The sequence below is a fragment of the Venturia canescens genome, chromosome 1 (genome assembly GCF_019457755.1).
Source record: "Venturia canescens isolate UGA chromosome 1, ASM1945775v1, whole genome shotgun sequence".
Classification (NCBI taxonomy): domain Eukaryota; kingdom Metazoa; phylum Arthropoda; class Insecta; order Hymenoptera; family Ichneumonidae; genus Venturia; species Venturia canescens.
The window spans coordinates 1312254-1330165 of NC_057421.1; the positions used below are offsets into that span (position 1 = coordinate 1312254).

The 17912-nt window shown below is 40.8% G+C and overlaps 1 protein-coding gene across 7 annotated transcripts in view; it reads right to left on the minus strand.

The window, feature by feature from the left end:
- Positions 1–596: 596 nt before the first annotated feature.
- Positions 597–17912, minus strand: part of LOC122407903 (protein couch potato) — an 80553-nt gene continuing 63237 nt past the window's right edge. For 2 of the 7 annotated variants that reach the window (XM_043414400.1, XM_043414384.1), the window contains exons 7-9: positions 16042–16250; positions 11386–11590; positions 597–8516 (exon numbers count right to left, since the gene is read on the minus strand). In XM_043414400.1, coding sequence (XP_043270335.1) covers positions 8484–8516; positions 11386–11590; positions 16042–16250 — 447 coding nt within the window. In that variant the 3' untranslated portion in view covers positions 597–8483. Of the gene's footprint in view, positions 8517–10609; positions 10666–11385; positions 11591–16041; positions 16251–17912 lie in introns of all 7 variants that reach the window. The other 5 variants (XR_006260317.1, XR_006260311.1, XM_043414409.1 and 2 more) reach the window with 5 other exon arrangements.

Sequence of the window (17912 nt, forward strand, 5' to 3'; positions counted from 1 at the left end):
CTTTTCCCTTCAATTTTAATGTTCATACAGGCGATATTTTTTCCTCAGGATTGCTATTTTATCGTTTTTGACTCGTTTGTATGACAAGCGGCTCGGACGCGGTCTCGTTCACTCATATGTATAGCATATTCTATGCGGACGTCACTGATCCACTTATAATAAATATGGTTTAGTTAATGAACAATGCCTTGACCGCACGCTCGAAGTTTAAACGTATGGGAAAGACGACACATGAAATATGATACAAATGACAACTGCCAATGAGCCTGCGTCGAATGACTCACGTCAAATGACAGCTGCTAAAGCTGCCAGCTGCCAAGTCCGTGCAATAAAAATTGAGAGTTTGCGCGAGTCCCAAAATAGAAAATTTTCAAGAGACTTGCAGGATGACAAATTCGAACGACACAAAAGCAGTTTTGCGAGTCGTTTGGCTCTCGAGACTTGACAGCTGACGGAAAGCACGTGCCATCGTCGTACGCCACGAATCAAAGGTTTCAGGGGCACTCGATACATTTGGAGAAATGGACGAGAAAAGGCGAAAGTATTGAAACATTAAACACGAGATGTTATTTAAAATACGATGAAAAACAATAATCGAGTGTTGAAAAATGTCTTTTTCTTTAAGCATATAAAGTATAAAATACTTGACACACTTCCTATCACGATTAAAAATGAAATTAAAGTACAGCCTCGGCATATTTCTCTTTTGTCTTTGATCCCGCTTAGCTAAAATTATTATGTCTCGCTCTCACTATCTTCTCATCGTTAAATTCCGTGTCGTCTGTCTTAATCGCGATGTAAGTACAATATTTCCAAGGAGACAATCGTTCGGACGAGTGGATCGAATGAGTTTTGTTTCCGTTCTATTTCCAATTGGTGAAATTTTGTAGCGTTGCATCGACGTGATCGATCGAAGTTAAGGTATTTCCTCTCTCCCTTGAAGGAGCTTTTTTTCCTTCTCGCGTCCTATTTAGTTGGCTTAGTCTTTGGATAAACATTTGAATATTTATAAATCTTTGGTGACAACGCTAACGAGATTTCATTTCGAATGACGTTCGATTTATCATCACGTGACAGCCAGCCCCCTCCGACAAACATTTTATAAAACCGAACGGTCATTACTGCGCCGTCGACTTTCGTTCCTCAGAACCTCAACGACGATCGTCCTTTCCCTTTTACCCGACACCACCAAACCAATTTCTCACTTCACTTTTTATCCATTCCTCTTTTCTTTTACTCCCAACGTCTAATTAAGCTAATTGCGGTACAAAATATCTGATTGACGTGGATTTTTTATCTCGAGTGTCATTTCATTCATTTGCTTTTTGTATTTTTCAACTTTTCTATCTCATTAATTTGACGAAATTTTCACTCGTCTAGAATTCATATTACTTTCATGTCTTCTCCAGCATTTCGTCTCTCTCTCTCTCTCTCTCTCTCTCTCTCTCTCTCTCTCTCTCTCTCTCTCTCTCTCTCTCTCTACGGTGTATACATAGTTATTCTAATAAAACTTACACGAAATACCACTCTAATACGTTATTCGAATATAATTATAGTAGTAATAATGAACCGTAATATTATTAATAATAATCTTAATAATTGTGATATTTTATCGTATGTATAATGTATATATATACGTACATATATACATATATATATATATATGCATGTATAGAGCGTTTACTATCTACTGATATGAATTAGTTTCACTTGTAAAGCACTTTAAATCCAACCTATTTTTATTCGTCATCGATAAATCGATTTCGTTCTCGTGTTAACGTGTTTCTTACGATTTACGGTGTGTTTAATCGCATTTGTTTATTCCTTCCCCACCCTGAATGTTCTTAGTAAGTAAGATACAGTTAAAACGTAGCCTTATTTATATCTAAAACATCGCAATTGGTTATTATTTCGAGAGATAAAAACAAATGGTAATAACAAAAAGAATGATTCAATACGTCGTGATTTATGTAGATTTTAGTTTGTTCGCATTAATTTAACGTGTACGCACGAAATTCACAACAACTTTCAGCCTCTCTGTTTCTCACATTCCTCATGATTCTCTGTCTCTTAATTTTAAAGATAGAAAACGATCGTTATCTTCGCGTAATAATCAACTTCGTTTTGGACTCTCTATTTTAGTGAATGCTTTGTTTTTATTGAATTTTCGTCGGCCTTGCGTAACTTCCGTCGATCGAATATATAATAATCGTCCGTTTTATTCCTCGATCCCTAACTTCTCCGGTTTGGTGAATGAAAAAACAGCTGTCAACGCGGGACAGTGCGTTCGGTGCTTTCGTGGTGAGGACATTTTGTGAAAAACGAAATGTGATTTGTAAACGAGAGCGAGGAAAAATGGGGAAGAATCTCGACGCGGTATCGCGAGCGTGGTGAACGAGGTTGGGGGCAAAATAGAAGGCTACGGGTGAACTAAGGAGGAAATAAAAAATAGAGAATTGTGAGCAACAAACCAGACCGTGAGGTCCATCGTTGCGTGAAATTGGACCTCTCGCACCAGGAATTCTCGCACCGCTCGACTTTTTCTCCTTCTTCTTCATCTTCCTCTCTCTCTCTCTCTCTCTCTCTCGAGGTATTTTCTTACGAGGATTGTACGTCGTCGGGATTTTTCTCTCATGCTACGACGATTTCTCGGTCTTTCTTCGCGATTCTTCCTTTCTTATCGGGAGCGAGACTTTCGAGGGAGCGTGATGCACTACTAGAAAAGAGTAACTGTGCCTCGATCCCATGGGCAGTGCGAAGGAACGAGGCTGTTCCACGGTTGAAACGCATCGGGTCATCGACGCTTCGTAATAGCGGTCGATGGACCACAAGTCTTGACGTTTCGTTCGAATTCAAATTGGCATTAAATCGTGATTAATTCGTGGCGATTGTAAAGTTTTGGAACTGGCACGAAAAGAGTTTACAAGGCCCCGCAAGTACTGTTGTGTCAAACAGTCGACTTTTTATTCATTACTTTTCCTCTTTAATGATGAATGAAATAATGAAGTTGAGATACTTTCATCGGTTAAAAGCACAAATTTATTCAAAGACACTTGACTCCGTGCATATATTTCTAAATACTTTCATCTTCGTCGTATATTCTCATCGTTATTTTACATTCTCATTCCTCCCAGGACGCCCCAGTCCCACGGCTACGGGTGTCGATACTCTTCCCTCAATTCAACTCCGTTAAGGTAGATCATGCCCGAAATATCGTATTTTATGGGTCTCCGAATAATTAAAGATATTATCACTCTAAATCAACGTCGGAGTCATTTATTCCAAATTGTAAATACGTTTTTTCAACTTATTTTTTGGCGAATGAAATTACAAGCCGTTAATTATAAACGGGGATCCAACACTGACCGAACCCCAATTCCATTCGTCCCTCGCTAAAATACTGTTCTTTTTTTATGTCAAAAAGAAATGGATCAAGAAAAAAGTGATAATAAAAAGACTTCTGTCTTTTTGACGGCAATGGGCTAAGCCAAGAAGAAACAATATGCCCAAACAAGCAAATGTGAAGTTACGATTGCACGTTTAACCAATTTCGTTCAATCTTTAAGGTAATATGTCTTCATTACTAGTAAGACAATCGTCTCGACTGTTTTTCCCAGACTTTCGTAATATACTTTATTGTTATTGTGTGCGATTTTTCATAAATTTTGTAAGAAGCGTTCATTCGTTATATAGAAAGATAAACGATTTTTTAAGCACAGTCCCTATACTCCTGTGTATTTTTTTTCATATTTAATAAAGACGTTTATTTAAATAAACAATGAAACGAGTCCTTTAAAATTTGACATGCGCGTCAGTCGATGCCCACTTAAACTCTGTGTAAATTTCAAGACTTTCTCAAGAAAATCGTTTCGTGCACGAACTACCTTAAAATCATTTTCAGCAAGCTTTTTGTCCCGTTTCTCACTCGCGTTGGTAACAATTGACTCGAGCTGAGCAACCGAGGCGATCTTCGTGCGAATTTTCAAACCGAATTCTTCGCTACTGCAAAATTCGCTCGACATGCCTGACTGTTAATTCGACCCGTTGATTGTACGCGGAAGAGCAAAAGCTATCGGTAGAGAAGAAAAAGGCTAAGAAAAGCTCTGCGATTTAGTGGGTAGTTGACGTTGAGGGAGTTTCCAGTGGAACGAGAGCTCCAAAGCGTTGAAATTAATGTCGGAAATGAAGTTAACCGCGCAGGTCTCAGCCCGGAGATAATCAAGGATTTCGACACCGAGAACTTTCCGACCCGTTCTGAGACGATTCTACAATCCTCGGAGCAGCGAGTGGCTTTCTCTCAGTAACAAAAGATCACGCAGTTTTGCTGTTTATCCAAACGAGCTGAAAGCCTCTCCCGCGTCTTTCGTTCCGTTCTACAAAGATCATCAAATTCTTACGGTTTCTTCAGAGTTTAAATATTTCTTTAAGGAGTGCAGTAAAAACGGTTTCTACGGTGCGCCACACTCCGGCGAACGAATTTCATTGGTCGGCTCTTTCCTTCGCAGCTTTTTTTTCACCTTTTACTTTCCTCCTATGAGATAATTCGTTAAATAGTGTTAAGTTACAATAAATATTAGTCGATATGATAGAATAAGCTAAGACTCTTAAGCGTGCCTGATATGTATTTTACTCGCCCACGATTCGGCCATTTTAATTCGACGTTTGTGAGCGCCAAAAACGTTGGTTGGCCTTTTTGCTCCCTCAACCGTGGTGCACAGTCGCATTCGGCAACGCATTTAAGGTAGATGGGTGAACATTCGCTGTCCAAGATTACGCGATATTTTTGGTACGCAAAAATGAATTAGTACTGGATACACTTGAAAAATTTGGACGCTAGTTACCATGTAGTTTAGCGACAAATTAAGGTATTGCTTTCGCGAACCCGAATATTCTACGAATAACTCATTTTAAATAACGGTAAAGTAAAAGTGCATGCGAATAGATTGGCGAAATTTCAATTATCGAACATTTAATGAAGAATTAAAACTTGAAAAGTCGTAAAATTTATACTGCAGCTTACGAAGATTCCATCATTGCCAATTTCTATTCAATAATTCATATAGTAAATAATTCTTAATTCCTGATACGAACTGTCTCACAGATAGAAGAAAATTTAAGGAAACCACAGCAACGATAAAACTAAAGGGCCACCGAATGTTTAAGAGAGACATTGACGATAGAAGTTGGAAAAATGGCAGAAGCAGAAGCTTTTCCTATGTAACCACGACTTCTCAGAGGTTCGGAATCAGTCGAAATTTCGAGTGCCCCAATTTGCCACCAATAAATACGCTCATGCGAATGGAATACCTTAATTATTGAATATCGACTTTTTTCTGACACATGAAAAGTTATTGAATTTTTTCATTGGTTATAATTTCCAAGATTTATCAAAAACAAAATGGATCCTTGTATTTCGTGGGTATTCAAGAATACACACAATTTTTGAAGCTTACCGTTGAAAATCGTGGCTCAACTATATGAAGAAATATCTGACGAGAAATCATTCAGATTACACTGCAAATGTCTGTTACAAAACGACCATTTTTATCCCGGTTAACTTTTTTATCGTTAATCTATTCATTTTCCTCCACTGCACAGTTTACTTTGGACAGTAAACTCGCTTCGTGATCTACAAAATGAGTAAACAAAAATTAAAGCGTGAGATGAACAGCAGCGCGGCAGCTGTTGCACCGCGCCAGTTAAAATGAGCTCTTCAAACGTTTTTTTAAATAATAAAATCTTATAAAACTGTTGGTTCTCTACCGATAATATTTCTAAAATAATAAAATTATTACGTTAAAGTGAGTTTTCTCTTTTGAAATGTTGGAAAGATATGAAAAAAGGTGGATGACCGTCACCCATCTACCTTAAGAAGAAGGAAGGGAGGAGGAAGCAAAAGCTGAGGATTGGGAGGACGGTACCGCGACAGAGGAATGTTTGAGCGCCATTTTATTCCAAAAAGCTTGTGGACAGTGGCACGGAATGTTTGGAAGAGTACAAACGTGAAAAGTGAATTTCCGAAGTAGCGAACTGCTGGGGCTGGTTGGCATGTTCGTTCGGACGAATCGACTCGGTATTTCTTATTTTGGGCAAAGTTTGAAAAACGAATACCAAAACAGATGTTTTCGGGTGTGAGATTGGATGAGTTTTTTCTTCAAATTATGTGAAAATATTGAATGCTTCGATAGAAGAAGAAGAAGGAGAAGCGTGTGTGCGATTAGAACAGGGTGCAAAGTGGAGTTAGCAGTGGAATCGACCAACAAGGAAGGCACTTGGGCAAATAATGTGCCGAGACTTTGGCCGTCCTATTCCTTTTTGTTTCTTTTTACGTTTTAATTTTTCTTCTTTTTCTTTTTCTCTCATTATTTTCATCAAGTCTTTTGTCATTGACAGAATATGTCCGCCCTCGGATGGCACGCTTCGAGCGCGGTTGGCCAAGAGCTCTCTCAAAGCCGAAAGTTTTTAAAGCCCGACAAAAAGAGTTCCTTTCTTCTGAGACTTGTCCATCCGTTAGTTTGCCTCGCCTCATATCGCAGCCTGCATCTTGACCCTCTCGTATCACTCTTTCGTCCCCTCAATACTTTCGGGCTCTGTAAAAAACGCTCGTCATTAACCAGTGACGCTTGCTCATCTTCTGCCCCATCGATTATTCATTCGCTAAATACATTTATTCCCCAAATAGTCAACCCCTAAATATTCGTTACTCAAATTTTTCCTTCCCTAAATAATTTCTTTCGCTGTCCCCTCGTCGTCCTAACCCTATGATATGTTCGCATTCGTAAACCCTTAAATATTATACTTATCGATTGGGGTATCGAAACATTCTTACTCTCGCGCCCCTCAAGCACGATACTTTCGTGTGTTTCTCTCTTTTTTTTTATTCCTCTCTTTATCTCGTTCATACGCACTCATATTCTTTCTTTCGTTTCATCTTTTTTCGTTACTTAAAACGAGAGAGAAAAAAAGCCTTTCATGCTTTTATTATTTTTAGTGTTAACAAGGTATTATAAGCTCGCGACTGCCGCGATGCCGATGATAAAAACATAAATACACGTTTCTTAGGGCACCTTTGGTATTAAGCTTGACATTTTTTTTTCTCGTTTTTTTTTCTCTTTTTCTCAGTTTCCGTTTTTTTTTCATCGCGTTACGGCTATATATATATATTTATCAGATTTAATTAATCGTATGACACTCCCTCGGGCTCGTTTGAGACTAAAATCTTGTAAGTCCGTCGTTATTCTGTCTTTTACTTTGTTTCATGTTTTTCTTTTGTTTTAATCCTTATTTACACAACGAGAAGATGCGCAGCGAGGAGCGTTCGTTTCTTCTTATTTTCTTCCACTTATTAGCGCACTTTGAATTTACGATTATTATAAATTTTGTTCTTTTGTTAATTCAACAAGTCGTTTCTTTGCGTCGGTGCTTTCTTCGCGTTTTTTCTTGTCTTGCTTTGAATTTTTAAAGATTGGATAAAACGCGCTTAAAACCAGATTTAGCTAATGAATGAAAAATGTCGCCTCGCGACGACTAAGGACGAAGCGAGTGCGCTTTCGCAGTGTTGTTTACGCCCGTGCTCGCGGCGGCGTTCGACAGTGGCAATTTAACATTTTCAACTTTTAATATACGAACCGAAAATCATTTGGACCCCGAAATATATCGTGAGCGTGAAAACTATCGAAGCTGATACTGCGAGCGCCGCGTCGTGAACGACGAACTAATGAATCGCCCAAATCTGGTTGGTTTAAAGTTACTAATTCTTGAGTTCATCCTGATTTTTGTTCGCTCTCTTTTCGCTCGCTCGGACTGTTGTCGACACTCGAATGTGGAGACGAAAATAAATGGAAAATCGTGACGGTTCTACTGATCGAATGGAACAATTACTTCGTCGAATGACAGTAATGGCGATTGATCACCGCTTAACAATTTCTTTTAAAAATACTTTAAAGCCAACGCTTATTCACGTTTGCCTCGTCTTGTCCCTCCCCTTCCGGCCTCCATTTTCCACCGAATTTGGACCCCGACGTCGCTCTTTATTTATCCTGTGAAAACGCACCGCCGAATAGACGAAAACAATTTTTCTATTTAAACAACGAGATTATTTGCTTGCTTTTTGTCTCTCATCCTCACGCCTATTGTCCCCGTTACTCCAAAATTTGTCTAGATTTTTCGTTAACACGTTGACGCCGCTATAATTAGTGACTCCTCGAAGAGACGAGATATTTTCTTCAGTTATCTCTGGATCTGGCCGCTCACCTCCTTAATTCCCACGGCACCGTTGTCTTCTCTCGTAATTATCCTAAACCGCGTCGAAATTTAGCTCTCGCCGTTTTGTTTTATTTACCTCGTCGCTTCGACGTTGATCCACGTAACTTCCTTTTTTCTTTTCTTTTAGTTTTTTTTTTATTGTTTTTTTTTCTGCTAGATGAGAAATGTAGACTTTTCGTTGTCTCATTTATTCGCCTCACATACCGTTTATGTCGATCTTAAGGTTGCCCGTTTTTCTCTCCCTTCGATCCCTGCAACGAAACGAATCGAGTTATCAACATGCTGATCCGAGGAAAGTTCCTCATGCTGAAAGACAAAAAATGATGAATTTTTATCTTTATTTTATTGGATTTTCGTGACTCGAAGTCGTTCGAAATTCTTCAGTTTACGAAGAGCGATTGGAAAAACATTAGAATTTTATCCGCGTCCGCGAACGCAGCGCGAGGAAAGCCTCCAGCTCGCCCTCGAAGTGATCAAATTTCAGTGAAAATCCATCGAAAATTACTCCCGAGCAGAAGCGAATTTTATTTGAAATCTGTTCAAACGATTTTCGAGTAACGTTTCGTCGAGGTTCGTTCCCCCTCTCTCAATCGGAACGGAACGGCTCCGTCGTGCGAACTCGCATCCATTTTCAGAGTCACGGTTTTAAAAAGTCTTTTGAGATTCGAGGGAATCGAGTCGATGGCGAGTCCGCGACCGAGGTTTTCTTCATTCGTTTATAATTCTATTGATTTTTTCTACCGTAATACGATCGTGTTTTCGGACGAAAAGGGAACAAAAGTTGTTTGGAAAAGCGTGTTTTCGTCTCGTTGGACTTGATCAGCGTAAAGAGAAGATTAATTAGGCCGATACCGAGTTTAGAATCGAGTTCAACGACAAAATATCATTTTTCCACTCGCCGATTCACTCTGCGGACAGAGCACTGTAACGCAATTATAAAAACAGTCATTTTGAGGAGAAAAGTATGAAATGAGCGTGTATGAAATAAAAAAAGAGATTTGAAAAAGTACGGTTGCTCTAGCGCGTCGAGGTAAGTCCGGAGAATGGCGCGCGAAGCCTCGCTACACTCGTGCGTCTCGAGTCTAAAGGGTGAAAGATGCAAAATGTGGGATAGGAAAAAGTGGAGAAGCTAAAGGAGAGCACAAGCAAATAAGACGAGAAGAGGGTTTCTGGTCTCGCTGCGCGTACAGCGAGCCTCTACAGCGCTCCTTTTTTTCTTTCATGCTCGAGTCTGGGTGCGGGTTACAAGGGAAGCTACAGTTTTGTTCCTCTTTTTGGCGGGGGCGGCGGGCGCCGAGGGAAAAATGTTTGAAAGCCTCCGGTGTCCATTCGTCTTTCGACGACCCCGCTCTCCCGGTCCCCGCTCGCTTCCTCCGCTTCCTCTTATCTCTCCATAGCTCTCTGACGTGTTTTTTTAATACCAACTTTATAACGTACAGTTTACAGTTGACAGTGGAAAGCGGCGGGGGCTAAAGGGACAAAGGGCTTTCCCCTCTCGATTCCCTGGCCAGCCTCCGCCCGCTTCTGGCCCCGTGGACCGCTCTCAATGACCTCTCTTGTGCTGCTTTAGTGCTCCCGGGACAAGACGACAATTTTCATTTACGCCGAGAGGATGAGATGTCGAGATAGAGGATGAAGAAAATGAGGAACGAGACGCGATCACAGCAAAAAATAAAATCAACCCAGACTTTTTTCACTTTCGCAGAGCCCTTTTTTCAAACTATTTTTTTCTTTTCCCTCACTCTTCCTCCTCAAGAGACTCGATGCACCAAATTTTTACGTTACTACGTTTTTCTCTCTCCACGATTATGTCAACGGCTTTTGCTCTCGTCGCAACTTATTTCCACGCGGCATTTACTTGTTTCGAGCCATCGCGAACGTAGCGCCCTCCCTTTTCGCCTCGGTATCCAGCACGTTAACGCGCGTCAAAAGATATTAAAAACTTGGTTAATTCACTTTGCTTAATATGCAATTTTTGTGAAGCTTCTTTATTGTTTTTTTTTTTAATTTAAACATTTTTTTTATCGGAGTGAAAAGATTTTTGTGAATTTCCATTGGGAAATCGCGAGTTTTCTCAATTTCGGGAAGTTTCTTGTTCGAAGATATAAAAATCGTTCGTTTCTCGTACAAACAACCGTCGAAATAATTGACACAATGAAATTCGTTGTTCGTCATTGAAATTGCGTTGTGCTTCGAAAAAGCTCTCGAATGTGCATCGAAAATTCTACGTTTGTTACAAAAACTTCAGCTCAGCCGGACAAATGTTTGTTACAGCGAGATGAACGTTCCCAAAACTACGTAAATTATTTATGAAAATAGTGTTTTTGTTAAAAAATCTATTTACCCTTCAATATCCAGGCCGTTTTCGTCTCGAATTAGTTGCAAAGTCGTTCAAACTACCTTAAAGAAAGAAAAAAAGAACAAAATGATCTAAACGCACAGGAGAAAGGCAGCGGAGCACCGATCCATAGAAAAATATGTTCAAATTCTTATCAACAATGATTTAATGAAAAAAAAAACGAGCTACGAAGCTGAGAAATAAAGTTGAAGGTAAAACTTTTTCTCGGCGTTACGACGAAGCTTTTGCCTCTCGGACTCGGAGAATTTTGGGATTTATCATGAGACGAGGATTTTACGCACTGCGAAATAAGAATGTTTTGTTGCTACCGGAAACGGTGGGACGGAAACGCAAACGAATCAATAAACAAAAGTAAACGACCTGAATACAGAACTTTCGAACGAACTTCATCCCCTTTCTTTGTATAAAAAATACTCAAATAAATAATGAAAACAATAATAAATTAAAATCCAGACAATCGAACCGTTTCGTTCTTTGTACTTTTCACAAATTCGATGATGAATCCTCTGAATACTTCGCGGCGGATTCGAAGTGGCCATTTTTTCAATCCCAACGGCATTTTGCGCACTTTAATTCGAATGAAAGAACCGTCACTTGTAGATTCCACTGTGAAAAGTCTCGGGGGAACAATGCGATTGTGAAATCACAATAATTCAAGTGTCTGTCATCGTCTCGAAAGTGTTCTCAAATTTTAATTCATTGTTTTTACTTTTTTTCATTGTTTTTTCTTTTTTTAAATATGGAAAGAATTGAAAACCTACTTCGATCCAGAGATTTGTAAAGCCCACCTCGGCCATTTTCGACTTTGCATATTCGATTCGTATCGGTCCCCGGTCGGAGGAGAGGAGTAAGGATCCCTGGAGTGCTGCCATCGCTTGGGCAGCGTAGCGTACGTCTTGAAATTCGACAAATGCCACGGGCGAGCCTCCCTTCGTGTGCATACGAAGCCGACAGAAACCAGTAAAACTGTGCACAAATAAGACAAGCGTACAGATACGTGCTTTTCTTTTGAGTTTGTGTTTGCTCGGCCCCCAGTTCGGAGTGAAACTTTTTTAAATTCTCAATGATTTTTAGCCCTTGTCAAGACCATTAGAGCTTTAATTATTTTTTACTTTCTCAATGTAACATCGAGGTTGCCAAGAGAAAATTGTCATCGTGGTCCCAAAAAACTTGATCCATTTTCATCAACTCTCAAAACTGTATTTTTTCACATTTTTTATATATTTCATTAGTCGCAGCGATTCGACGACACTCTGATCGCGACACCGAATTACTTTTCGGCTCTAACGCTACTGAGAGTTCGGCTCTAAAAGTCATTTTTCATTGCCAAGGATTCGTCCTCCCAAATCAATGATTTTGGATTCCATGCCATTGAATTTTTCGCCAGATTCCGAAGGCTGCAAATTGCCTGATGCTCGACCCACAGCGAAGGTCGCTGACGAGCCTTTTCCAATTACCTTAGACCAGGGTGATTTTGAAAATCATTGAACGATCGAGAGTGTCGTCAAACACGCTGTCGCAATGATAAGCACGCTTGGATTAAGGATCTGACTGATTAGTCGAAACTTTTATCTTGGATCTTTGACTGGACTCATTAATGTTGCATGATCGCGTACATTTTTAGTACTTCGTGACATGTTGGATCTGAAAAAACGTCTGTAGTGCGCTCCAACGTCAAGCTACAGTGACAACGACTACAAAAAATCAAGTACCAAATGAAACGAAAATGATAAAATGAATGAAAATAAATGATAGGAAGAAAATGAAAAAAAAAAAAAAAAAAAAAAACGAAGAATCATGAGATGATTGTGCTTTCCGTATTCGAGTTTGTTTCGCCAGCTACTGGAAAAAGCGTCTACGACGATTCAATGCGCCCGTTTACGACCGCGGGTTCTTTAAGGAGGCGGAAAAATATGGTCGAGCCTATCGGAGAGATCTCAGAAAGAGTAAACGCACCGAGAAGTTGGAAACAACGAGAAGTTTGAGCGAGGGGGAGGCGCGAGTAACGGTAGACAGGTTTTGAGTGATCGCGGTCACTCGACGAAGAAGGACGCTAAGAAAGCGTCCGTCAGGAAGAAATCTTTCCAGCGTCTTAAATCCCCTTCTAATTCGCTTTTTACTGCTCGAGAAATGACGCTCGTGCCAATTTTACAATGAAAACCGAAATTTTTTAGGCCCAGCTCCGCTGTGAGCTACTTGTACATTCGTGGGATAAAGAGTGAGGAGAAAGAGCGCAAAAACATTTGCACGTACAATCGTGTCGGGAAGAAACAAAGTTAATTCGATAAAACGAAGAATCGTTTTGGTATCTGGGTTGCCAAGAGATTCGCAGCGTCACAGCTCTCGGAGTTTACGATCGAGTGAGCGCTATTTTTATTGACGAGGTTCTCAACTGCCTTTTTTCGGGCTACTTTGAGCAACGAAAAATCCACGATCGAGTCGAAACACTCGACCTTTGATCGACGTTTGTCCCGAGAGAATATTACAAATTCCGGCCAAAATTTGCTCGTGGCACGGAGATTTTCGGGTCTGGCGACAGGAAGCTTCCGCGAAATTGATGTGAGCAGGAACACGATGCCGGTAGTGCCAGGGTATCGATTTAATGCACAGAATCTCTCCAGTGACCCGAGGGCATACACGGATTGTCCATTTCCCTTGCAATATTATTCAAATGAGGAGCTCGCGACGTTTTGTGAGCACGTTTCCCTCGCTTCTTCGTCACGCGGTGAAAGGACTGACGTGAATTTATTTCAAGCAAAATAGTCGAAACTCTCGCGGATGAGGGAAACCCAATTAGGTTGAGGACGAAAAATCCTGCATTTTTTTCTGCCTTATTATTTCTGACTCGGGTCGATCTCGACGCAAAAAGATGGCAACGAATAACGAATGTCGAAATTCGAGGATGATTATTCGGCCCCGTTATCTCGTAATTTTCGCTCTTTCCTTCGTAAAATACTTTGCACGAGCAAGCACGTTTGCTAACGCGATTAAAAGCGTTCCACGAAAAAGTAATCAGCTGAGATTTGATTGTTTCGGGAATAGGAGAGCCAACAATGAGCATTGTTCCAGCGATAAATGAAGAAATAATAATGATCACGCTCGCGGTTTCGCGGGGGAGCGAGAGCGGCCGGAATCGCGATCGTGAGAAAGTGGGAGTTGCGACGCGCCGCGTTCGTTTAGCGTCGTTACACATTACTCGCTTCATAACGTAGAGTGCAGAGGACAAGGAGCACAATCTTGTCGAGAGTGCTCGATCTTGAGTATTTCGCTTTCGCGTATGTATTACGAATACCTCGTGAAAGCGCGTCCAAACGGCCGGCCCGTTTCGGCGCAGTGTTGAGACACTTTTACCATTTTTTCTCCACAATTTCGTTACCGAAATTCTCGATTTTGGCTGAGCTCAGTTACAAATTTTCTTGGAAATCGGACCTCGGTGCGCGGATCAACGCTCGACTACGTGTATTCAGACGGGAACAAATCTTCAGGCAACGAGCCTCCATCGAGCCTCGATAAATTTCGATGGGCCCGAGTTTTATGAGAATTTGTAAAAACAGCGAATCATCGAAACTCAATAGTAATTTTCTTTGCCTCCGTTCTTCGCGGATGATCGAGCCTCAATAAATTCCAGATTTCAACAACCAACTTTATTACACGGAGAGAAAATTTCACTAAAAACTACTATGGTGCCATAGAAGTAGTTATTAACCCAAGAACGCATGACTGGGGTGTGAGCACACCCCACGCGAACTTCAAACTACGCTCCCGTCCTAACAAGCGACATTATCGACTGATTGTCGACGGATTTTTTTATATATAAATTCAATTGAAATTAGTTTTATCGTACATCATTCTTTTCGTTATAAAAGAACGAAGAAAATGGTGTAGGATAAAGTCAGTTTAGCATCGTAGAACCGGATTTATAAGCAGAAAAAGAGTGGGGTGCGTTCAAACCCCGGTCATGAGGTTGAAAGTATGAAAAAAGGCACATGAGGTGTAGGGTTAATTTTTACGAACATACATAGTAATTTTTTGTGAAGCGACTCGATGAAAATTGATGAGTGATGTCAAAATAAATACATCGGTAAATATTGGTAAATAACAGAATGAAATTCTGTTATTTAGCACTTTGGCGTACGATCGATGCTCGTGTTCGAGCTCCTCAAATTTTACTATGTTCAACAGTAAATTTCAATTGTGAAAACAGTACTAAGTATAGCAAAACGGCATAATAATTCTACTTGACAGTTCATCATCGAGTAAACATAAATTTTACAACGTTTCCTTGGTGAACTGTGTTAGGAAAAAATAGCACAGTTTGAAGCTTTGTCACAGCGAAATATGCAATTTGAAAATTTTCAATCAGAATTGACTTGGTAATTACAATATTTTTGGTAAAAACCTTCAAAATGGGCGATATAGAACCCCAATACCATGGCAGCATAGTAATTCTTACTATTTTTTTCTCTCCGTGTAGAATTTATAAAAACAGCGAATGGAATAAAAACTCAAAAATTTTACTGCCCTCAAGAATTCGAAATTCTTTGAAATTCATCGACAAAGTAATCGCTTCCGACATCGATTTTATTCAAGTTTCTTATCAAAATGTATCCAACGCACTTTGGAGCGCTTCGATTTTCTTTGGACGTGAACTTTCCGTGGGATTTTATAGCGACAAAAAAAGTGAGAGGATCCAACGAGAGAAGTCCTCGAAATGTGAGAAGAATGGGAAGAGTTTTAAGATTTCATTAGCGAAGATGATTCGAGAATGCGTGGCAGCCACGGGGTCGGGTTTGTTTAGCTTTAATTCGATTATTCCTCGATGGAGGGTGAATAAGTATTGGCGGGATGGGTGCGGGAGAACAACAAGAAAGAGGGTGCTCCTTTGTAGTTTCGTCGCGTCCGTGCTCCCCTTTTATCGTTATTTGGCATCGATCGAGCGATGGCTCGTCACAGCGAGGTCTCGTGCGCTGCCTAAAAAGTGCGTTTTTCAGGCCCAGACAGGGAAATCGAGCTGGTGCACCGTCCCGTGTAATTTGAGGGTCGCGACCCTCGCCAGCGGTGAGAGGAGCGTCTCATTCTCGAGGAAAACACGCGCGAAGGCTTCCCCGTGTCCGCCCTTGTAATTATAATGGCTCCGAAATTCGGCCTCGCTTGACCGGGCTTTCCGGTTTTCCTTTCAACCTCCTCACAGCACGTTTGCACTGCGAAATATCTCGCTTCTCTCTCTCTCTCTCTCTCGTCCATTCGGTATTTTCCAAAAGTAATAAAAACGAAAAGTGAAAAAAATAAAGTAATAAAAACAAAAGCCTTTGAAATCAACGCCCGCGAACGAATGTTTCTTTCACCCCCTCGACACGCGACTCGCGAAGCTTTCTAATTCGCAGCCTCAAACCCCGCAATGCGTTGACTTGGCTCACCTGTTGAAGATCTCGTTGAGCTCTTGCTCCGATACGAATTGTCCCAGATTAGCGACAAACAGAGTCGAACACGGCGCGTTGCTGACCGCTATGCTGGGCTGGGAGGAGGACGAGCCTACTGGCGACGCCAGTGCCGGTGACGGTAAAAAGTGTGGCAGAGTCGCGTGTATCGACGTCAGCGTTGTCGGATGTGGCAGAGACATTGGCGCCTGATAAACAAACAAATTATCAAATAACCATGCAAATTGACGCGTCGACGTGCAATCGTGGCAAAAAGTTTTATTTCAATACTGATTATTGCTTATTCTCGTTACTTTTTGCACTTGAGCTTATTGGAGTTATCATTGCGGAGAAATGAGTTTATCGTTCGGCTTGAGATCGAGCTTCGCCCGGACGCTTCGAAGTAATTGGCTGATCGAAAGAGACCCGATTATTGGAGCCCCTGTTTTCGAGCTTCATTCGCGTGATTCTTTCCGAAGGATTCTGCAAAATATCTTCAATAATTTGCGGCTATCTTTGCACTTTTGCTTATGACTGGTCGACCCGGTTATCCCAACACGAAAAAACGTTTCCCGATCGATATCTAGGAGTCGACGAGACTAACTGAGACGTCGATTCGCGATTTGTGTCAACGAAATATTAAGCAGAATGGGGTTTCCTCTAAATGGATTTTCTTCTGGACGCTAGCGTTACTTTGGAAAAAGTATCGCGACTTGGAGAAACTGTAGGAAGGCCAGAATATTTTGGAAAAGTTACAGTTCAACTTTGGCTTCACTAATTTCCTTTTCGGTACTCTGATTTCGTTACATCGAATGCTCATTCGTAGAGAAGTTTGTGGGTTTCGCGAGCTCGTGCTTCCCTCAGGCTCCTCCGACTCCCCGCTAAATTCAGCTTTATTGGTTTCCGCGTATCGACGTTTCGAAATCAACCCCGAAGCGAAGCGACGCTCGCGTACTATTTGGAGCCGCGGATCTAACGGAGGCGGAAAACGACGCTCGAACGAAAGCGTGCACATCCGAAAACGTGGAGCGTTCGAGAAAAAAGGCTCCGAAAGATTTGACGTTACTTAGTTCAATGTCAGAGGAATTTTGCTGTCCAGAATCCAGGGCAAGCTGGACCAGTTTTTTCTCACTTTTCCGCACTGAGGGAACTGAATTTGAAAAATAACCGTCCAGTAACGATGGCGCGGTGACGAGCTCCAACTCGAGATATTATTGTGGGAAAGAAATTGAATTTTTCTATTAAAAAAACAATATTCATTTTTCACAGTACACGGACAGACCTTAATACGAATAATTCGGATGAATAAATAGAAAAATTTGCCATGTTTTATAGCAGCGCTGTTCTATATCCCCATCTTATTACATTTCACCAAAGTGCATAGTAATTTTGATGCCGAAAGCAGGTGTCTCAAATTTTACTATGTACGACGGGCATCAAAATTTAGGTCTGCGACATTCTTACATCGAACGATGTATCGATATCCGAATGTGACTCGTGTCTTTGGCGAAATGTTAAAAATTGGTGAATTCCACTGGACAAATTGCTTGAAATTTTACTATGTGCCACTGGTTAATTTTCATGTTTATACGGAGCAACGCCTCGTATGATTGGTCAGCGCATGAATTTTGCTATGTTATTGAGCAAAATTCAGTGCGGTAAAAGGGAAAATACGAAACTAAGCTATTTTTCGTATAGCACAGAGAAACGAGTGCTATGTTATCTCCTAAATTTTCATCAAATCATTTCAATATTTACTACATTTTTGATAAAAATTCGCTCGGTGTTGATTTTTGATACAGTACAGCGCGTTATTTACTACGAACTGTGGTAATGATTCCCCAAATTTTTGCATTACTTGACACACTCTG